Raw genomic sequence first — 24,566 nt, forward strand, 5'->3', positions numbered from 1 at the left:
CTGACCCATATCCTATCAGGGTTATTTTGAGGCTAAATGAACCTGACCCATATCCTATCAGGGTTATTATGAGGCTAAATGAACCTGACCCATATCTTCTCAGGGTTATTATGAGGCTAAATGAACCTGACCCATATCCTATCAGGGTTATTTTGAGGCTAAATGAACCTGACCCATATCCTATCAGGGTTATTATGAGGCTAAATTAACATGATCCATATCCTATCAGGGTTATTATGAGGCTAAATGAACCTGACCCATATCCTATCAGGGTTATTTTGAGGCTAAATGAACCTGACCCATATCCTATCAGGGTTATTATGAGGCTAAATGAACCTGACCCATATCCTATCAGGGTTATTATGAGGCTAAATGAACCTGACCCATATCTTCTCAGGGTTATTATGAGGCTAAATGAACCTGACCCATATCTTCTCAGGGTTATTATGAGGCTAAATGAACCTGACCCATATCCTATCAGGGTTATTATGAGGCTAAATGAACCTGACCCATATCCTATCAGGGTTATTATGAGGCTAAATGAACCTGACCCATATCCTATCAGGGTTATTATGAGGCTAAATTAACATGACCCATATCTTCTCAGGGTTATTATGAGGCTAAATGAACCTGACCCATATCCTATCAGGGTTATTATGAGGCTAAATGAACCTGACCCATATCTTCTCAGGGTTATTATGAGGCTAAATGAACCTGACCCATATCCTATCAGGGTTATTTTGAGGCTAAATGAACCTGACCCATATCCTATCAGGGTTATTATGAGGCTAAATTAACATGACCCATATCCTATCAGGGTTATTATGAGGCTAAATGAACCTGACCCATATCCTATCAGGGTTATTTTGAGGCTAAATGAACCTGACCCATATCCTATCAGGGTTATTATGAGGCTAAATGAACCTGACCCATATCCTATCAGGGTTATTATGAGGCTAAATGAACCTGACCCATATCTTCTCAGGGTTATTATGAGGCTAAATGAACCTGACCCATATCTTCTCAGGGTTATTATGAGGCTAAATGAACCTGACCCATATCCTATCAGGGTTATTATGAGGCTAAATGAACCTGACCCATATCCTATCAGGGTTATTATGAGGCTAAATGAACCTGACCCATATCCTATCAGGGTTATTATGAGGCTAAATTAACATGACCCATATCTTCTCAGGGTTATTATGAGGCTAAATGAACCTGACCCATATCCTATCAGGGTTATTATGAGGCTAAATGAACCTGACCCATATCCTATCAGGGTTATTATGAGGCTAAATTAACATGACCCATATCCTATCAGGGTTATTATGAGGCTAAATGAACCTGACCCATATCCTATCAGGGTTATTATGAGGCTAAATGAACCTGACCCATATCCTATCAGGGTTATTATGAGGCTAAATGAACCTGACCCATATCCTATCAGGGTTATTATGAGGCTAAATTAACATGACCCATATCTTCTCAGGGTTATTATGAGGCTAAATGAACCTGACCCATATCCTATCAGGGTTATTATGAGGCTAAATTAACATGACCCATATCCTATCAGGGTTATTATGAGGCTAAATGAACCTGACCCATATCCTATCAGGGTTATTATGAGGCTAAATGAACCTGACCCATATCCTATCCTGGTTATTATGAGGCTAAATGAACCTGACCCATATCCTATCAGGGTTATTATGAGGCTAAATGAACCTGACCCATATCATATCAGGGTTATTATGAGGCTAAATGAACCTGACCCATATCCTATCAGGGTTATTATGAGGCTAAATTAGTCCAGTCCAGTGGAGGTGTTCTTCAGGCATATACACCCTGAAAGTTGCTCAGTACATTCACTCCAGTTCCCTAGTTCCCCAGTTATCCAGTTCCCAAGTTCCCCAGTTCTCCAGTTCCCTAGTTCCCCAGTTCTCCAGTTCCCTAGTTCCCTAGTTCCCCAGTTCTCCAGTTCCCTAGTTCCCCAGTTCTCCAGTTCCCTAGTTCCCCAGTTCTCCAGTTCCCTAGTTCCCCAGTTCTCCAGTTCCCTAGTTCCACAGTTCCCCAGTTCCCTAGTTCCCCAGTTCAGCCATAGTTTGTGTGCAGTGTGTCATTTGGGCTAAATATTCCTTGAGTACCTGTAAATGTGAGATCCTTGTAAAAGATCTGGCCAACCCCTAGCCAGGGTGAAGCACAGTGGGGGATCGAGTGAAGAGTTTCCTTTGTAGTGTTTGGGTTTACAAGGCTTTACATGGCTCTTGTGTGAATAGCAATGGTCTGGATAATACTGTTCTTGTTTGGGAAGGCAGGCCATACATTTACAGAGCTTTATATTAAAACAAAACTGTTTTCTCTAGCACACTGACAAATGCCCTGAAACAGGATTGTACTGTGAATCAAGCTGCAATGTTATCAGCTGGTATTTCACAGTGACACTGTACTGTATGTCAGATCTGGATCAAAAACATATGTCTGTGCTTGATTTAGTTTGCCCAGTACAATGGAACAAATGGAATAGTCTCTAAATGGCAAAACTCCAAGCTAAATCAATTCCACCTTCAAATGCTTTCACACGTTTTCAGTTGTCCTAGTGATCTGAACACTGTGAAAGTAACAAAGTCAATGAAGGTTTCCGAGGTAAACTTTGTGACTTGAGAAACGTGAAATCTATGAAAGCCCTGACATTGTCTCTTTTTGGGATTCAGTGTCCCAGAAACCAGAAACAAACTCTTTAAAGACGGGATCTATCTTCCTGTCCTCTGCAGCTGAAGTGTTACCACAAGCGCTTCCGAAGCCCACAGCGGGATGTGATATTCCGGGTGCAGTTCCATACATGCGCTGTGCACGACTTGGGACTCGTCTTTGGGAAGAATGAGCTCGATGAGACCTTCAAGGGTAAAGAAGATATTCCTAAATGTCCAAAAAAACGTACATTTCCAGCATAATGCATACAATATCTGTCAAACCTATTTTCCAATCTCCCGTCATTGTTTTAAACATGGACACATTTTATTCTCTTCTCTCATCCTCAAACCAGATGACAGATTCCCAGATTTTGGAAAGGTGGAGTTTGTCTTTTCCTTTGGGCCAGAAAAAATCAATGGTAAGCATACCTACTCCTCTTGTTGGCAGCCATTTTCTCCAAGCAAATGAAAGCTCATTCAGAAACAGAAATGTGTTTAAGATGACAGACACTACCTCCTATTGTATGGGTATGGCTTTGGCCCATGGTAAAGTGCTGTATGTTTTGGTAATTCTTCGACAGAAACAAGTCACCTGAAGTAAAACATTTGAGGGCGGCAGGTAGCTTAGTGGTTAAGAGCGTTGTGCCAGTAACCGAAAGGTCGCTGGTTCTAATCCCTGAGCCGACTAGGTGAAAAATCTGTCGATGTGCCCTTGAGCAAGGCACTTAACCCTAATTGCTCCTGTAAGTCGCTCTGGATAAGAGCGTCTGCTAAATGACCAATTATTTATTTATCTTCTTTGACCCCTCTGTATGTGTTTTCTTCCCCAGGGATGGACCACTTGGAGAATGGGCCCACTGTCTCAGTGGACTACAATACCCAAGATGCTCTAATCCGCTGGGACTCCTATGAGAACCTCAATCAGCATTGTGAGGACACTATGGATGGTGAGTACTGCCACTTGGCATGCGTACAGGAGGACTCCCTTTTCCCTGATGTACACTAAGTTTGCATGCTGTGGTTGTGGTTGTCATGGCTTCAAACACCTCTCAACCAATCATATTGCGTGGCCGGAACTATCTGTTGTACAAATTGAGAGATCTTCACACAGACATTTTGGTTTTTTGGTCATACATTGTTGTTGATGGTCTTGCACACATTGTTTACAGTAAGGACACACACACACACACACACACACACACACACTCCCCTTGTAAAGTCTAAGTCAGGAGGTGTTAATGACTCTTAATGCCCCCACACTCCATGGTACCTCCCTGCTAAAATGACCAGGAGGGACATTCAGAAGTTAACCTAGAATGTATGGCCAGGACGGTCATTGGCCACACACAAGCCAACTCCACTATAATCTCAAGTATCTCTACATACAGAGAGAGAGAGAGAGAGAGAGAGAGAGAGAGAGAGAGAGAGAGAGAGAGAGAGAGAGAGAGAGAGAGAGAGAGAGAGAGAGAGAGAGAGAGAGAGAGAGAGAGAGAGAGAGAGAGAGAGAGAGAGAGAGAGAGAGAGAGAGAGAGAGAGAGAGAGAGAGAGAGAGAGAGAGAGAGAGAGAGAGAGAGAGAGAGAGAGAGAGAGAGAGAGAGAGAGAGAGAGAGAGAGAGAGAGAGAGAGAGAGAGAGAGAGAGAGAGAGAGAGAGAAAAATTCAGAACGTTAATGTTTTGTCACCAGACGGATTGGCATGCCACTGGTGTAAACTGGACATGAAATCTCTACTTATGACCTTTGCAAAGACAACAACAGAAGATGACATCATGTTTATTCACTTATGACTTTCAGTCTACGGATGAATCAGACATTGCCTTAACTCTATAAAACTGGGATGCAAAAGTACAAGGAGGCCTCCGTCGCCGCTTGTGTCATGAAGCCATGTATTAAGTAATAGCCTTCCGTAGAATTCAAGTCGAATCTGTGAATTCCACAATTGAAATAGAAATCCCCCTCTAACCCTGAGGTGTATGTTTAGGTGACAGTTGTGTGAGATGTAGATTCCACACCTGTTGGTAAAGAAAGACTAACATTCTGTTCTACCTAGTGGATAAGATACAGTCTTTATCATTTCAACTATTGGCATTGATTAGATACACTATTTCTCTTTTCTTCTTTCAGTATATTTATTTTCTTTATTACATCGTTTTTTCTTCATTTAAATGAGAAAGATATAACGACTTACCTTGAACTTAACGATATCGGTGACATAAGTGGTGCACTCCAAAACATGCTTTACTTTGTGCTATTGTCAGAATGACAGGGGACACGCTAAGGCATGGCATGTCTAGGATGGCATCTTCACTTTCATTACACTCCTCTGGTGTATGTGGTGGACTATGAAACAACAGGAGCACACACACACACACACATACACACACACAAATACATACACACATACACACATATACACACACAAATACACACACACACACACAAATACATACACACACACACATACACACACAAATACATACACACACAAATACATACACACACAAATACATACACACACACATACACACACACATATACACACACAAATACATACACACACACATACACACACACACACACACACACACACACACACACACACATACACACACAAATACATACACACACACACACATACACACACAAATACATACACACACATACACACACACACACACACACACACACACACACACACACACACAAATACATACACACACACACACATACACACACAAATACATACACACACACACACAACATTCACATTCCGGGGTCTAGCCACAGGCTCGGACAAAACATTCCCGATATTCGTGATTCTGGAGCGATGGTCACTCTGACCAAAATAAAGAGCTGCAACCTGTGGGTGTTGTTGTTATTGTGTTCCTTCAGCAGACTTCAAAATAGTCTCTCACACTGTCTATTTGAAGGCTGAATTAGTGATGCTCCAATCGCTTGGTACGAATACCTATATACAGTGAGGGAAAAAAGTATTTGATTCCCTGCTGATTTTGTACGTTTGCCCACTGACAAAGAAATGATCAGTCTATAATTTTAATGGTAGGTTTATTTGAACAGTGAGAGACAGAATAACAACAAAAAAATCCAGAAAAATTCATGTCAAAAATGTTATAAATTGATTTGCATTTTAATGAGGGAAATAAGTATTTGACCCCTTTGCAAAACATGACTTAGTACTTGATGGCAAAACCCTTGTTGGCAATCACAGAGGTCAGATGTTTCTTGTAGTTGGCCACCAGGTTTGCACACGTCTCAGGAGGGATTTTGTTCCACTCCTCTTTGCAGATCTTCTCAAAGTCATTAAGGTTTCGAGGCTGACGTTTGGCAACTCGAACCTTCAGCTCCCTCCACAGATTTTCTATGGGATTAAGGTCTGGAGACTGGCTAGGCCACTCCAGGACCTTAATGTGCTTCTTCTTGAGCCACTCCTTTTTTGCCTTGGCTGTGTGTTTTGGGTCATTGTCATGCTGGAATACCCATAAACGACCCATTTTCAATGCCCTGGCTGAGGGAAGGAGGTTCTCATCCAAGATTTGACGGTACATGGCCTCGTCCATTGTCCCTTTGATGTGGTGAAGTTGTCCTGTCCCCTTAGCAGAAAAACACCCCCAAAGCATAATGTTTCCACCTCCATGTTTGACGGTGGGGATGGTGTTCTTGGTGTCATAGGCAGCATTCCTCCTCCTCCAAACACGGCGAGTTGAGTTGATGCCAAAGAGCTCGATTTTGGTCTCATCTGACCACAACACTTTCACCCAGTTCTCCTCTGAATCATTCAGATGTTAACTGGCAAACTTCAGACGTCCCTGTATATGTGCTTTCTTGAGCTGGGGGACCTTGCGGGCGCTGCAGGATTTCAGTCCTTCACGGCGTAGTGTGTTACCAATTGTTTTCTTGGTGACTATGGTCCCAGCTTCCTTGAGATCATTGACAAGATCGTCCCGTGTAGTTCTGGGCTGATTCCTCACCGTTCTCATGATCATTGCAACTCCACGAGGTGAGATCTTGCATGGAGCCCCAGGCCGAGGGAGATCGACAGGTCTTTTGTGTTTCTTCCATTTGCGAATAATCGCACCAACTGTTGTCACCTTCTCACCAAGCTGCTTGGCGATGGTCTTGTAGCCCATTCCAGCCTTGTGTAGGTCTACAATCTTGTCCCTGACATCCTTGGAGAGCTCTTTGGTCTTGGCCATGGTGGAGAGTTTGGAATCTGATTGATTCAGTGCTTCTGTGGACAGTTGTCTTTTATACTTTAGAGTGTGCTCCTGATCTCAGCTCGTTACCTGTATAAAAGACACCTGGGAGCCAGAAATCTTTCTGATTGAGAGGGGGTCAAATAATTATTTGCCTCAATAAAATGCAAATCAATTTATAACATTTTTTACATGCGTTTTTCTGGATTTTTTTGTTGTTATTCTGTCTCTCACTGTTCAAATAAACCTACCATTAAAATTATAGATTGATCATTTATTTGTCAGTGGGCAAACTTATAAAATCAGCAGGGGATCAAATACTTTTTTCCCTCACTGTATGTCAATCAATCAATTAATCAATTAATCAATCATGTTTGAGTTTAATATGTTGAGTCGTTTGTCTCTGAATGATTTATTTAGAAATAACACCTGTCACAGTATTACTGCTGATTCATATGAAATCATGCACTCTTAGAAAAAAGGGTTATTCAGCTGTCCCCATAGGATAACCTTTTTTTCCGAGGTAGAACCCTTTTTGGTTCCAGATAGAACCCTTTTGGGTTCCATGTAGAGCCCTCTGTGGAAGGGGTTCTACACGGAACCCAAAAAGGTTCTTCCTGGAACCAAAAAGGGTTCTTCAAAGGGTTCTCGTATGGGGACAGCTGAAGAACCCTTTTAGATTCTAGATAGCACCTTTTTTTTCTAAGAGTGTATGGAATATAAATAAACACGTGACATATGGCTATCTATAGTGTTCTTTTTTTAAACATGTGATTATGATTTCTGATCCAAGATAACTCATCCTAGCTCTGAAATTAGTTTCTGTTCAAATCTCTGGGCCTTTCTGGTAGCATTCCTGCATGTTTACCCAGGTTGCTTTTCTTGGTCCTCTGGATAGGTGGAAGGGCAGAGGTCATGCCCATGACTATATATTTTTCACTCAGGTCATAAAATGTCCATCCCCTCACACCGTCACACCCATCTACAGCTTTAAGTATGTGTAGCAAAAATAGCAGAGGGGTCGATCTCTCCTCTTGCATCGTGTGTGTGTGTGTGTGTGTGTGTGCGCACACGTGCTTGCGTGTGTGCATGTTGTGTGCGTGCATGCGTGCGTGCCAAATTTGATCCATTCTGAGGCTGTAAAACATCAAATCTCTCTTGCCCATTGTGCACCCAAGCCCGTGACTTCACTCTGCCAACACTGCAATATGGATGTACAGCTAAGACATTGAAAATGAGCTCATTGACATTCTGTGATTGTGAAAAGTGATTGTGGGACTAGTTTGCAGGCAAACAAGCCTCATTTCGGAGTGTTTGTGGTAATGGCACAAAAAGTCTATGGGTTCCAGGAAACTCTGGTGTTTTGCATTTCCACTGTAATTAAGTGTGTTCTCTCCTAGCTGCAGCCTCGTTAGTCTACACTGAGAAGGCAATTAGCTCATCCAACTCAATGGGGTTAGGAGCAGACAGGAACACATAGAAGATTTATGTGTTTACTAGCACAGTTGGGATCAAAATATTTAGTGGGAGTACTTAGCAAGCAGTTTGGCTAAATTGAAGTTGTTTTCCTATGGTAAAGGCTTGTCACAACCTAGCCACATAGAGGTCAATAAACAGAAAGGGCTTTCCAAACGGAGTCAACAAATCATATAAAGGTTCAATCAAATCAAATAAAAAACGAATAATGTCCACCGACTGACTGACGGACATAGTCTCCTTCACCTTAACTAAGGCTGCGTTCAATAGAGCACAGCGATGTGGATCGTTTAGATAGAAATACAGTATATTGAGTAGAACAGACATGTCTCTGTAAGGCAGCATGTCCGCTCTATTTGTGGCATTTCTATCTACCGCTCTATTTGTGGCATTTCTATCTACCGCTCTATTTGTGGCATTTCTATCTAAACGTGACCCTGAGCTTCAGCCAACAGGCAAGCAGCTGCTCCTCCGATGGCTAGAAGGTCACACCCAAGCACCTTTTATTTTTGACTACTTGAGTACCATCACCTCTTCTAAAATACTGGCTCTGAAATACAAACCTCCGTATGGTCAAATGAAAGCAATTCCATTACTCTTCGAGCACTGCGATCAATGTTACCCTGTGAAACTCAACTCATAACAGTCCCACTACGAGCTAAGCTAAATGTCTCATAGCCTTCACTGACTAGCCTGTAGCTAGGGGTTAAGGTGAGGCAAATGTCTTAGCCAACATAAACAAGAGATCACAATACTAATTTGAGTCTCAACGTCAAACTAATATCTATTCCCCTTATCAACAGATGAATCTAAGTCCACCCTTTCAGTCATTACATTTACATTTTAGTCATTTAGCAGATGCTCTTATCCAGAGCGACTTACAGTTAGTGAGTGCATACATTATTTGTTTTATTTTTCATACTGGCCCCCCGTGTGAATCAAACCGACAACCCTGGCGTTGCAAACGCCATGCTCTACCAACTGAGCTACATCCCTGCCGGCCATTCCCTCCCCTACCCTGGACGAATTGTGTGCCGCCCCATGGGTCTCCCGGTCGCGGCCGGCTACGACAGAGCCTGGATTCGAACCAGGATCTCTAGTGGCACAGCTAGCACTGCGATGCAGTGCCTTAGACCACTGTGCCACTCGGGAGGAGTGTTTCTTATGATCTCATAATCTTAATGTGAGAGGTAGTTTGAGAAGGAGGTGCTAGTTAGAGATGGGCGAGATAGATGGAGCCAAGAGGTGTCATTTTAGGATGCAGCAAGGGGTCTTCAAACAGGCCTGAGTCTTGTTTACTATCCAACTGTCAATACAACTACCGTATTTGGCTGTTGCACTACCCACAACATTTCTAGAATAGTTGGGTGTGCGATTTAGGTTTCTGTGTGTGTGTCCAATTCCAACGCAATCTTCTCTGTCACCAAACACACACAGTCTCACACTCCTGCGCACTCCTGTGCAGCCGTTTGTGTTGTGTGTCACAACAGGGGGAGTGACAGAGCATGCAGAGTGTGTGTGTGTGTGTGTGTGTGTGTGTGTGTGTGTGTGTGTGTGTGTGTGTGTGTGTGTGTGATCTTGCTAAGTGCTGACAGATAAACAGGCACTGAGCTGCTGGGAGTTGGTTAGTTGTGTTACTCTCTCTTCTATTGACATCCTGATTGGTCGACACTGGTCTTCTTCTACTGGATCAGAAGGCTGAACAGTTGACTGTAGAGACAAACTGTACAAACAACAACAACAACAACAAGTGAGTAGTGCACCACGTTCTGCAAATGCTGAGATTTGTACTTCTTCTTTGACATGGGGGACCGTTGTCCTCACAGACTTTTGAATTACTTATTGACATCAGACATTTTATGATCACTGACTACTTGGTGATTTTCTGTACTAGTGAGTTGGATGTTCAGGAGGCTGTGTACGTTACTGTGTGTCTTTACAATGCTGTGTGACTGAATTACGCTTTTCGTCTCACATCTAAAACAAGTTTGTTTTCAGACAAATATGATTCCATTGAATGTTCACATAATTACCTAACTTTGAATGTGGAATTTTGACATTTTTTTAATGTTAAACGCTACTGTTTATATATGAAGATTTATTTATTTATTGAGGCTTTACAATCCAGCTGTACATAGTGCAACATCTTAAATCAAATTAAATCTTATCTAATTCTACTTTATTGAAAGTTCATTTGAACTTGTGTGTGCACGCGTGTGTGTGTGAAGTGTTACAATATTTATTTTCCGTCTCTGGGGCTTACAGTAGGGGTATTAGTATTACATCACCATCCACTGGAGGTTGATGTAGGTCTGTAGATACTGGAGGTTGATGTAGGACTGTAGATACTGGAGGTTGATGTATGACTGTAGATACTGGAGGTTGATGTAGGACTGTAGATACTGGAGGTTGATGTAGGACTGTAAACACTGGCGGTTGATGTAGGACTGTAGATACTGGAGGTTGATGTAGGACTGTAGATACTGGAGGTTGATGTATGACTGTAGATACTGGAGGTTGATGTAGGACTGTAAACACTGGCGGTTGATGTAGGACTGTAGATACTGGAGGTTGATGTAGGACTGTAGATACTGGAGGTTGATGTAGGACTGTAGATACTGGAGGTTGATGTAGGACTGTAGATACTGGAGGTTGATGTAGGACTGTAAACACTGGAGGTTGATGTAGGACTGTAGATACTGGAGGTTGATGTAGGACTGTAGATACTGGAGGTTGATGTAGGACTGTAAACACTGGCGGTTGATGTAGGACTGTAGATACTGGAGGTTGATGTATGACTGTAGATACTGGAGGTTGATGTAGGTCTGTAGATACTGGAGGTTGATGTATGACTGTAGATACTGGAGGTTGATGTAGGACTGTAGATACTGGAGGTTGATGTAGGACTGTAGATACTGGAGGTTGATGTATGACTGTAGATACTGGAGGTTGATGTAGGACTGTAGATACTGGAGGTTGATGTAGGACTGTAAACACTGGCGGTTGATGTAGGACTGTAGATACTGGAGGTTGATGTAGGACTGTAGATACTGGAGGTTGATGTAGGACTGTAGATACTGGAGGTTGATGTATGACTGTAAACACTGGCGGTTGATGTAGGACTGTAGATACTGGAGGTTGATGTAGGACTGTAGATACTGGAGGTTGATGTAGGACTGTAGATACTGGAGGTTGATGTAGGACTGTAGACACGCAAGACGTATGATGTCTAAGATGGAACATTGCTCCAGATTACTCATTACACACTTTAACAGCTGTGTGTGTGTGTGTGTGTGTGTGTGTTTGTGTGTTTCTTTGTTTGCGTGCAAGAGTCTGTGGGATCCTGTGTGTTTTAGTATGCGGGTTAATGTACAATATACGCTAACCCAGACTTCTCTTGAACACACAGCATTTGACCAGCATCCCATCATGCAACACACATTTGACCAGCATCCCATCATGCAACACACTTAGTAAGATAGCGCCGGAGAAGATGGCTGCCGTTTTACAGCCCTCTAACCAATTGTACTATTATGTATGTTTTTCCGCGTTATTTGTAAATTATTTTGTACATAATGTTTCTGCCATCGTCTCTTATAACCAAAAAGAGCTTCTGGATATCAGGACAGCGATTACTCACCTCGTATTGGACGAATATTTTTTCTTCAACGAGGCGGCCGCGAAGGATATCATACAGACACCCGACAAGGCCCAAATCCCCGTCATTCGCGTGAGGAAGAGACGGAGATATCGTGGACGTAGATCGGGGTGCCTTGTAAGGATCCGACGGCGAGCGAGTAAGCTGCCGCTCCCATCAATCCTATTAGCCAATCTTCAATCATTGGAGAACAAATTGGATGACCTAAGATTACGGTTATCCTACCAACGGGACATTAAAAACTGTAATATCTTATGTTTCACCGAGTCGTGGCTGAACGACGACATGGATAACATACAGCTAGCGGGCTATACGCTACATCGGCAGGATAGAACGGCTGACTCCGGTAAGACAAGGGGTGGCGGTCTGTGTATATTTGTAAACAACAGCTGGTGCACAAAATCAAATACTAAGGAAGGTTTTGCTCGCCTGAGGTAGAGTATCTTATGATAAGCTGTAGACCACACTATTTACCAAGAGAGTTTTCATCTATATTTTTCATAGCTGTCTATTTACCATCACAAACCAATGCTGGCATTAAGATTGCACTGAATGAGTTGTACAAGGCCATAAATCAACAGGAAAACGCTCATCCAGATGCAGCGCTCCTAGTGGCCGGGGACTTTAATGCAGGGAAACTTAAATCCGTTCTACCTAATTTCTACCAGCATGTTAAATGTGCAACCAGAGGAAAAAAAACTCTAGACCACCTTTACTCCACACACAGAGACGCATACAAAGCTCTCCCTCGCCCTCCATTTGGCAAATCTGACCATAACTCTATCCTCCTGATTCCTGCTTATAAGCAAAAACTAAAGCAGGAAGCACCAGTGACTCGGTTAATATAAAAGTGGTCAGATGACGCAGATGCTAAGCTAAAGGACTGTTTTGCTAGTGTAGTGTCGAGTCAATGTTGCTAATTATTGCTGTTAAAGAAAGGAGTCCGCTTATACTGAACTTTGATCATAAGTTTTATTCATGTCACAAGATTTCAGCATAAGTTTACAGATGTCATGATCACCCGGAGAGCAGTGTCCTCCAAATTACAATGTCTGCTCTAACGTTCTTTGTCTCTAGCCTATACTTATAAGATATAAAAAAATATGGGTGGCTCCCTCTACTGTCCAATCCCCTGTCTACAACACACCGACTTCTCTGTCCTATGGGGTGTCACTACAAAATGGCTCCCTCTGAAACTGAATAAACATCCTCTCAGGTTCCACTTTAAAACATTAGCAAACTCATAATTCTTCATATACTACACTAGCACAGACTGGAACATGTTCCGGGATTCTTCAGACAGCATTGAGGAGTACACCACATCAGTCACTGGCTTCATCAATAAGTGCATCGATGATGTCATCCCCACAGTGACCGTACGTACATACCCCAACCAGAAGCCATGGATTACAGGAAACATCCGCACTGAGCTAAAGGGTAGAGCTGCCGCTTTCAAGGAACGGGACTCTAACCCGGACGCTTATAAGAAATCCCGCTATGCCCTCCGACGAACCATCAAACAGGCAAAGAGTCAATACAGGACTAAGATTGAATCGTACTACACTGGCTCTGACGCTCGTCGGATGTGGCAGGGCTTGAAAACTATTACAGACTACAAAGGGAAGCACAGCCGTGAGCTGCCCAGTGACACAAGCCTACCAGACGAGCTAAACCACTTCTATGCTCGCTTCGAGGCAAGCAACACTGAAGCATGCATGAGAGCACCAGCTGTTCCGGATGACTATGTGATCACGCTCTCCGTAGCCGATGTGAGTAAGACTTTTAAGCAGGTCAACATTCACAAGGCCGCAGGGCCAGACGGATTACCAGGACGTGTACTCCGAGCATGTGCTGACCAACTGGCAAGTGTCTTCACTGACATTTTCAACATGTCCCTGACTGAGTCTGTAATACCAACATGTTTCAAGCAGACCACCATAGTCCCTGTGCCCAAGGACTCTAAGATAACCTGCCTAAATGACTACCGACCCGTAGCACTGACGTCTGTAGCCATGAAGTGCTTTGAAAGGCTGGTCATGGCTCACATCAACAGCATTATCCCAGAAACCCTAGACCCACTCCAATTTGCATACCGCCCCAACAGATCCACAGATGATGCAATCTCTATTGCACTCCACACTGCCCTTTCCCACCTGGACAAGAGGAACACCTACGTGAGAATGCTATTCATTGACTACAGCTCAGCATTCAACACCATAGTGCCCTCTAAGCTCATCACTAAGCTAAGGATCCTGGGACTAAAAACCTCCCTCTGCAACTGGATCCTGGACTTCCTGACGGGCCGCCCCCAGGTGGTAAGGGTAGGTAACAACACATCTGCCACACTGATCCTCAACACGGGGGCCCCTCAGGGGTGCGTGCTCAGTCCCCTCCTGTACTCTCTGTTCACCCATGACTGCATGGCCAGGCACGACTCCAACACCATCATTAAGTTTGCCGACGACACAACAGTGGTAGGCCTGATCACCGACAACGATGAGACAGCCTATAGGGAGGAGGTCAGAGACCTGGCCGTGTGGTGCCAGGACAACAACCTCTCCCTCAACGTGACCATGACAAAGGAGATGATTGTGGACTACAGGAAAAAAAAAGAGGACTGAGCACGCCCCCATTCTCATAGACGGGGCTGTAGTGGAACAGGTTGAGAGCTTCAAGTTCCTTGGTGTCCACATCACCAACAAACTATCATGGTCCAAACACACCAAGACAGTCGTGAAGAGGGCACGACAAAGCCTATTCCCCCTCAGGAGACTGAAAAGATTTGGCATGGGTCCTCAGATCTTCAAAAAATTCTACAGCTGCACCATCGAGAGCATCCTGACTGGTTGCATCACTGCCTGGTATGGCAACTGCTTGGCCTCCGACCGCAAGGCACTACAGAGGGTAGTGCGTACGGCCCAGTACATCACTGGGGCCAAGCTTCCTGCCATCCAGTACCTCTATACCAGGCGTTGTCAGAGGAAGGCCCTCAAAATTGTCAAAGACTCCAGCCACCCTTGTCATAGACTGTTCTCTCTGCTACCGCATGGCAAGCGGTACCGGAGTGCCAAGTCTAGGTCCAAAAGACTTCTCAACAGCTTCTACCCCCAAGCCATAAGACTCCTGAACAGCTAATCATGGCTACCCAGACTATTTGCACTGCCCCCCAACCCCATCATTTTTACGCTGCTGCTACTCTGTTAATTATTTATGCATAGTCACTTTAACTCTACCCACATGTACATATTACCTCAACTACCTCAACTAGCCGGTGCCCCCGCACATTGACTCTGCAACGGTACCCCCCTGTATATATAGCCTCCCTACTGTTATTTTATTTTACTTCTGCTCTTTTTTTTCTCAACACTTTTTTTGTTGTTGTTTTATTTTTAAAAATAAATGCACTGTTGGTTAAGGGCTGTAAGTAAGCATTTCACTGTGATGTCTGCACCTGTTGTATTCGGCGCATGTGACCAATAAAATTTGATTTGATTTGATTTGATTTGTATCCTCCATCTGAATGTGTTTAATGTGTTGTGGGGACGCAGTGTTTCTCAACCTCACAGGACACAGAGAGGTGAACCGTCTAGCTAGCCTTCTCTAGCCGTTGTGTTGGAAACAGACCCAAACGAACCCCAGTCTCAGTCAGTCTGTTTACGGCTTTGGGGATTACATTGCTTTGACTCCAAACTTAAATGGTTGGGCGATGTCTAACTGACCAGGAATAATGCCCTCTAGGAGAAGGTGACAGACACAAAAACATAACAAAGTGTGGGGCCTGTCTACTTTGAGGTGCATGGAGACTGATTGGGAACAGAGTGTTGTAGATGGTTCCCAAACAGAGTGTTGAGGCCTACTGGTGGGTTATGGCTATGTCTAGTATTCTAAGACAGTTCTCTTTTACTGTTAGGGGATATGGGGTGGTGTTGTAGTGAGTGGTCAGTGCTGGGGGACATGCCTGTCTTGCTCAGGAGTGGCTACCAGAGACACTGTCTGGTCGTAAAGGAACAAGGTTAGCAGTTAGGGCTGTTAGCCTGTAGCTGTTAGCATGTTGTTGTTAGCCATGGGTGCTAATATGCGTGAATGACTGGTCCTCACACAGCTTGACTCAAGCCATTGTCAGCTTGACTCCAGCTGGTGTCCAGACAGTCTCTCTCTCTCTCTCTCTCTCTCTCTCTCTCTCTCTCTCTCTCTCTCTCTCTCTCTCTCTCTCTCTCTCTCTCTCTCTCTCTCTCTCTCTCTCTCTCTCTCTCTCTCTCTCTCTCTCTCTCTCTCTCTCTCTCTCTCTCTCTCTCTCTCTCTCTCTCTCTCTCTCTCTCTCTCTCTCTCTCTCTCTCTCTCTCTCTCTCTCTCTCTCTCTCTCTCTCTCTCTCTTTCAGCTGTTTGGTTGACACGGTATAAGTTGTTGTTTCATTCATTGGGCTTAACTAACTCTGGGAAATGGCCGTGGGTGGAGGAGTGGAAAAGAGAACAGTAGGAAGAGAGGACAAGAGCAGCATCTCACCCTGTCTTTATTAACCACCTCTGCCTAGTTTCTTGTTGGCTGTACCCATGCCTCGTCACTTCACACCGTCCCCCTGCACGGGTCACTAGGCCTGTTAAATAGACAACCCTCTGACCTGAGCTGGGTGGGTGGACACAAGGCTAAGATTTACTGGGGAAGAGGTTTGGGAAGAGGTTTGGTTACACATAGGAGGTTTGGTTACACATATGCAAACACACACACACACATGGGTGCACACATACACACATTCATAGAAGCAGGCATGTACTCTATGTCTCATTGATGTTACACTTTGATAGACATTGCCCTGTTTTGACAAACCTACTCATTCAAGGGTTTTATTTATTTTTACTATTTTCTACATTATAGAATAATAGTGAAGACATCAAAACTATGAAATAACACATATGGAATCATGTGGTAGCCAAAAAAGTGCTAAACAAATATATATTTTAGATTCTTCAAAGTAGCCACCATTTGCCTTGACAACAGCTTTGTACACTCTTGGCAATCTCTCAACCAGCTTCATGAGGAATGCTTTTCCAACAGTCTTGAAGGAGTTCCCACATATGCTAAGCACTTGACTGCTTTTCCTTCACTCTGCAGACCAACTTATCCCAAACCATCTCAATTGAGTTGAGGTCGGGTGATTGTGGAGGCCAGGTCATCAGATGCAGCACTCCATCAATCTCCTTGGTCAAATAGCCCTTACACAGCCTGGAGGTGTGTTTTGGGTCATTGTCCTGTTGATAAACAAATTATAGTTCCACTAAGCGCAAACCAGAGGGGATGGCGTATCGCTGCAGCATGCTGTGGTAGCCATGCTGGTTAAGTGTGCCATGAATTCTAAATACATCACCGACAGTGTCACCAGCAAAGCACCCCCGCTTCACGGTGGGAACCACTTATGCGGAGATCATCCGTTCACCTACTCTGCGTCTCACAAAGACATGGCAGTTGGAACATAAAATCTAAAATCTGGACTCATCAGACCAAAGGACCAATTTCCACCGGTCTAATGTCCATTGCTCGTGTTTCTTGGCCCAAGCAAGTCTCTTCTTCTTATTGGTGTCCTTTAGTGGTGGTTTCTTTGCAGCAATTCGACCATGAAGGCCTGATTCACACAGTCCCCTCTGAACAGTTGATGTTGAGACGTGTCTGTTAAATGAACTCTGTGAAGCATTTATTTGGGCTGCAATCTGAGGTGCAGTTAACTCTAATGAACCTGTCCTCTGCAGCAGAGGTAACTCTGTGTCTTCCTTTTCTGTGGCGATCCTCATGAGAGCCAGTTTCATCTTAGCGCTTGATGGTTTTTGCGACTTGATGGTTTTTGCGCTTGATGTTTTATGTTCTGGAAATGTTCCGTATTGACTGATGTTTCCCTTTGCTTATTTGAGCTGTTCTTGCCATAATATGGACTTGGTCTTTTACCAAATAGGGCTATCTTCTGTATACCACCCCTACCTTGTCACAACACAACTGATTGGCTCAAACGCATTAAGAATTAAATAGATTCCACAAATTAACTTTTAACAAGGCACACCTGTTAATTGAAATGCATTCCAGGTGACTACCTCATGAAGCTGGTTGAGATAATGCCAAGAGTGTGCAAAGCTGTCATCAAGGAAAAGGGTGGCTACTTTGAAGAATCTCAAATCTCAAATATATTTTGATTTGTTTAACACTTTTTTGGTTACTACATGATTCCATATGTGTTATTTCATAGTTTTGATGTTTTCACTATTATTCTACAATGTAGAAAATAGTAAAAATAAAGAAAAATCCTAGAATGAGTAGGTGTTTCCAAACGTTTGACTGGTACTGTATAGCCGTATACACACACACACAGACAGACAGACATAAGTACACCCATCCTTTGGGCTCCTTGGGGGATTGCAACCCTAAGCACGCCTCATACAATCTCTTTCCTGCATTCTTTCACTGATACCCTTCATCAGCATGACCAATACAGCAATGAAGCCTTCATTTGACCAGGTTACACACAGTTACAGATAATTACCTACATAAAACATCGAACTTTTTCAACACTTAGAAGTGAAATACATTGTTAGTATGGAGATATGCAATCTGCTTCTTGCCCCAGCTAGGCTGCTGCACTGTGTTGGGCCTGGGGAATTAGTTCTATATCAGGACAATAGAATGTGCTGATTCACCACCCATTCCGCACACAGCCAACAGTCTGGAAAGGCCTTGTCTCCCTCTGTCTGTCAGCTCCACCACATCGGATCCTTTGAATGGCTTAATTGTCATCCAATGATGTGCCTGAAGTAATGAGGCACCACAGTCAGCCCAATGGAACAGGCAGAAACCATGGAGGCAATGGGACATTGGGATTTTCATGAGAAAAGTTCTCTAGACAGTGTCTCTGGCTGGGTTCTCTAGACTGTCTGTGGCTGGGTTCTCTAGACTGTCTCTGGCTGGGTTCTCTAGACTCTCTCTGGCTGAGTTCTCTAGACTGTCTCTGGCTGGGTTCTCTAGACTGTCTCTGGCTGGGTTCTCTAGACTGTCTGTGGCTGGGTTCTCTAGACTGTCTCTGGCTGGGTTCTCTAGACTCTCTCTGGCTGAGTTCTCTAGACTGTCTCTGGCTGGGTTCTCTAGACTGTCTCTGCCTGGGTTCTCTAGACTGATTCTGGCTGGGTTCTCTAGACTGTCTCTGGCTGGGTTCTCTAAACTGATTCTGGCTGGGTTCTCTAGACTTCCACAAGCTTCCCACAATAAGTTGGGTGAATTTTGGCCCATTCCTCCTGACAGAGCTGGTGTAACTGAGTCAGGTTTGAAGGCCTCCTTGCTCGCACACACTTGTTCAGTTCTGCCCACAAATTCTCTATAGGATTGAGGTCAGGGCTTTGTGATGGCCACTCCAATACCTTGACTTTGTTGTCCTTAAGCCATTTTGCCACAACTTTGGAAGTATGCTTGGGGTCATTGTCCATTTGGAAGACCCATTTGTGACCAAGCTTTAACTTCCTGACTGATGTCTTGAGATGTTGCTTTAATATATCCACATCATTTTCCTTCCTCATGAAGCCATCTATTTTGTGAAGTGCACCAGTCCCTCCTGCAGCAAAGCACCCCCATAGCATGATGCTGCCACCCCCATGCTTCACGGTTGGGTTGGTGTTCTTCGGCTTGCAAGCATCCCCCTTTTTCCTCCAAACATAACGATGGTCATTATGGCCAAACAGTTCTATTTTTGTTTCGTCACACCAGAGGACATTTCTCCAAAAAGTACGATCTTTGTCCCCATGTGCAGTTGCAAACCGTAGTCAGGCTTTTTTATGGCGGTTTTGGAGCAGTGGCTTCTTCCTTGCTGAGCGGCCTTTCAGGTTATGTTGATATAGGACTCGTTTTACTGTGGATATAGATACTTTTGTACCTGTTTCCTCCAGCATCTTTACAAGGTCCTTTGCTGTTGTTGGGAATAATTGATTTGCACTTTTCGCACCAAAGTACGTTCATCTCTATGAGACAGAACGCGTCTCCTTCCTGAGCGGTATGACGGCTGGTCCCATGGTGTTTATACTTGCGTATTATTGTTTGTACAGATGAACGTGGTACCTTCAGGCGTTTGGAAATTGCTCCCCAAGGATGAACCAGACTTGTGGAGGTCTACAATTTTCTTTCTGAAGACTTGGCTGATTTCTTTTGATTTTCCCATGATGTCAAGCAAAGAGGCACTGAGTTTGAAGGTAGGCCTTGAAATACATCCACAGGCACACCTCCAATTGACTCAAATGAGCCTATCAGAAGCTTCTAAAGCCATGACATCATTTTCTGGAATTTTCCAAGCTGTTTAAAGGCACAGTCAACTTAGTGTATGTAAACTTCTGACCCACTGGAATTGTGATATAGTGAATTATAAGTTAAATAATCTGTCTGTAAACAATTGTTGGAAAAATGTCTTGTGTCATGCACAAAGTAGATGTCCTAACCGACTTGCCAAAACTATAGTTTGTTAACAAGAAATGTGTGGAGTGGTTGAAAAACGAGTTTTAATGACTCCAACCTAAGTGTATGTAAACTTCCGACTTCAACTGTATGTGTATGGAAATGTGGCCTGTCAAAAGAGGATATGTTAACCACGTATACACAGTTTGTTCACCGTCAACCTAAGCTCAGCAAAAAAAAGAAATGTCTCTTTTTCAGGACCCTTTCTTTCAAAGATAATTTGTAAAAATCTAAATAACTAACTTCACAGATCTTCATTGTAAAGGGTTTAAACACTGTTTCCCGTGCTTGTTCAATGAACCATAAACATTTACTGAACATACACCTGTGGAACGGTCGTTAAGACACTAACAGCTTACAGACGGTAGGCAATTAAGGTCACAGTTATGAAAACTTAGGACACTAAAGAGGCCTTTCTACTGACTCTGAAAAACACCAAAAGAAAGATGCCCAGGGTCCCTGCTCATCTGCGTGTTGAAAGGAGGCATGAGGACTGCAGATGTGGCAAGGGCAATAAATTGCAATATCCGTACTGTGAGATGCCTCGTTTAACAACACCTGCACAGGATCGGTACATCTGAACATCACACCTGCGGGACAGGTACAGGATGGCAACAACAACTGCCTGATTTACACCAAGAATGCACAATCCCTACATCAGTGCTCAGACTGTCCGTAATAGGTTGAGAGAGGCTGGACTGAGGGCTTGTATGCCTGTTGTAAGGCAGGTCCTCACCAGATATCACCGGCAACAACGTCGCCTATGGGCACAAACCCACCTTCGCCGGACCAGACAGTACTGGCAAAAAGTACTCTTCACTGACGAGTCACGGTTTTGTCTCACCAGGGATGATGGTCAGATTTGCGTTTATCGTCGAACGAATGAGATTTACACCGAGGCCTGTACTCTGGAGCGGGATCGATTTGGAGGTGGAGGGTCCGTCATGGTCTGGGGCGGTGTGTCACAGCACCATCGGACTGAGCTTGTTGTCATTGCAGGCAATCTCAACGCTGTGCGTTACAGGGAAGACATCCTCCTCCCTCATGTGGTACCCTTCCTGCAGGCTCATCCTGACATGACCCTCCAGCATGACAATGCCACCAGCTGCTCGTTCTGTGCATGATTTCCTGCAAGACAGGAATGTCAGTGTTTTGCCATGGCCAGCGAAGAGCCCGGATCTCAATCCCATTGAGCAAGTCTGGGACCTGTTGGATCGGAAGGTGAGGGCTAGGGCCATTCCCCCCAGAAATGTCTGTGAACTTGCAGGTACCTTGGTGGAAGAATGGGATACCATCTCACAGCAAGAACTGGCAAATCTGGTGCAGTCCATGAGGAGGAGATGCACTGCAGTACTTAATGCAGCTGGTGGCCACACCAGATACTGATTGTTACTTTAGATTTTGACCCCCCCTTTGTTCAGGGACACATTATTCAATTTCTGCTAGTCACATGTCTGTGGAACTTGTTCAGTTTATGTATCAGTTGTTGAATCTTGTTATGTTTATACAAATATTTACACATGTTAAGTTTGCTGAAAATAAATGCAGTTGACAGTGTGAGGACGTTTCTTTTTTTGCTGAGTTTATAAGGACATTTTGACTTGCCAGTGTCATCTCATAGGTATAGCCTACTTTTTGGCTTAAAGATGATGATTGGTTCAGGGACCGAGTAACAAATGACTTGAAGAGGAAGAATCAGATGTAATCAAAGAACCAAATAAATTTAAAGCATCCATAGAGAACGAAGTTGATTTGAATGTACTAAATAATAATAATAATATGCCATTTGGCAGACGCTTTTATCCAAAATGACTTACAGTCATGCGTGTATACATTTTTGTGTATGGGTGGTCCCGGGGATTGAACCCATTACCTTGGCGTTATAAGCGCCGTGCTCTACCAGCTGAGCTACAGAGGACCACTAAATGGGTCTGATGGCTTTATGAGTAGTGCTTATCCTCAGTCTGCTCCTAGGAAGGAGATGTGGAATGAGCACCCCCCCCCGGACTCCATGGGTCCTCTCCAGACAGCAGTCCCAGCCACGGCGAGCCGATCAAAGCATCGCCTCATATGACCTCAGGCTTTCCCATGCAGGGCTGTGAGCGGAGCAGAACTTGATTGCTTTTCCTTAGACACAACGTCATCCAGAGGGACCTGAGTGCTCTGCGTCTGTGACGCATTGTGTGACTGAGTGCATGTCTATATGTGTGTGTTCCTGTGCAGCTGTGTTGTGGTCCTCTGTAGCTCAACTGGTAGAGCACGGCGCTTGTAACGCCAAGGTAGTGGGTTCGATCCCCGGGACCACCCATACACAAAAAATAATGTATGCACGCATGACTGTAAGTCGCTTTGGATAAAAGCGTCTGCTAAATGGCATATTATTATTATTATTATTATGAATACAGCAGATGAATGAAGGTATCTGACCATTCTATAAGAAACCCCCCTTTGAAATGATCTTGTCTTTCCAAAACACATTATTTAAGTAGTGCTGTCTCATAGATCTAGAAGGTGCCAATGGTTGTATATTTAATGATCTCCACTTAAGCACAGAGTGGAATCCCGTGCTGACAGTACAGTATGTGTTTGTGGAGGATACAGGATGCCTTTAGACCGAGGCAACAGCATGATCCTCCAGGGACCGCAGAAATCAGCTCCCGTTTTTTGCAAAGACATCTGATTCACACAGGCTTCTGTCCTACCTGGAGCTGACTGGATTTCAACTACTGTACTTTCAAAGCCAAATCTGTTCCTTATTGTGGAGCTGTATCTGTCCTTGTGCCTTTACAGGTGCAGCAACGTTTCACAGGGAATTAATGTGATGGCCACTGAAGACCCAGTCAATAGTTTAGCTAACTGTGTCCAAAAACAGCTCCATGTGCAGGTAGAGATGTAAGTAGCCTACTCTCCAGGGGGCCTGGAATGGATTGGCTCCATTAGTGCCCAAGGTTATGTTCTCACAGAAAGCAGTCATCATCACACAAAAAATATCAACGTAGCACTTAATAGTAATAATGTAATAATATAAATAATATAATAGTAATAATATTATAATATAATGTGCAGTAGCTTGAGATGTGATCTCAGAGAACACCTCACTCACTCCAAGGGTAGCATGATCTCACAGACACACACATGCACACACACCCATATAGTTTGAGACAGACAGGGCAAATGACATGGAACGATCTCCCTGCTCGTTAGTTAAGCAGGAAAAGGTGTCAGGAATGCAGACAGGTCCCCCTGATAAATATGTGTGAGATCATACAGCAAAGCATTTTCCTCATGGAGCCAAGAAAACACACACACACACAATAGACATAAATACTAGTAATCTTCACACGCGCACATTTCTCCCTTGCGCACATGCAAGCAGGCATACACACACACACACACACACACACACACACACACAAACACACCACACACAGAGTACAGATGAAAACAGAAACAGACACACAACACGTTAGGAGGAACACAGACATAAATAGTGTGGCTGTCGTAAAAAGCTGCGACGTCATTAGATTTTCTATCTCTGTTTGGAATCTGACCTTACCTCATGCTACTGGGCATGGCTCTTCTAAACTGAAGACACTACATCTGTCCTGAAGACACTACATCTGTCCTGAAGACACTACATCTGTCCTGAAGACACTACATCTGTCGTGAAGACACTACATCTGTCGTGAAGACACTACATCTGTCCTGAAGACACTACATCTGTCCTGTGAGTCTCAGCCTAGAACAGTCTTCAGCACTAACTTTATAATTTACAATAATCTGCCATCACCGTTATTAACTCTGAGTGGACTGAGCAGCATGGAGCTGTACAAAGATGATGGTGATGATGAGGATGCCTTACTGATTATGATGATGATGATGATGATGATGATGATGATGATGATGATGATGATGATGATAATGTTGATGTCTTAATGATGATGATGATGATGATAATGTTGATATCTTACTGATGATGATGATGATGATGATGTTGATTTCTTGATGATGATAATGTTGATGTCTTAATGATGATGATTATCATGTTGATGTCTTAATG

At 43.8% G+C, this 24,566-nt stretch overlaps 1 protein-coding gene across 1 annotated transcript in view; it reads left to right on the top strand.

The window, feature by feature from the left end:
• LOC311120219 (tensin-1-like) overlaps positions 1-24,566 on the top strand; it is a 92,250-nt gene that overhangs the window by 23,246 nt on the left and 44,438 nt on the right. The window contains exons 5-7 of the mRNA XM_084194831.1: positions 2,769-2,898; positions 3,041-3,106; positions 3,518-3,634. Coding sequence (XP_084050957.1) covers positions 2,769-2,898; positions 3,041-3,106; positions 3,518-3,634 — 313 coding nt within the window. The remainder of the gene's footprint in view (positions 1-2,768; positions 2,899-3,040; positions 3,107-3,517; positions 3,635-24,566) is intronic.

This window comes from Coregonus lavaretus (assembly GCF_964263955.1).
Source record: "Coregonus lavaretus genome assembly, contig: HAP1_SCAFFOLD_1681, whole genome shotgun sequence".
NCBI classification, from domain to species: domain Eukaryota; kingdom Metazoa; phylum Chordata; class Actinopteri; order Salmoniformes; family Salmonidae; genus Coregonus; species Coregonus lavaretus.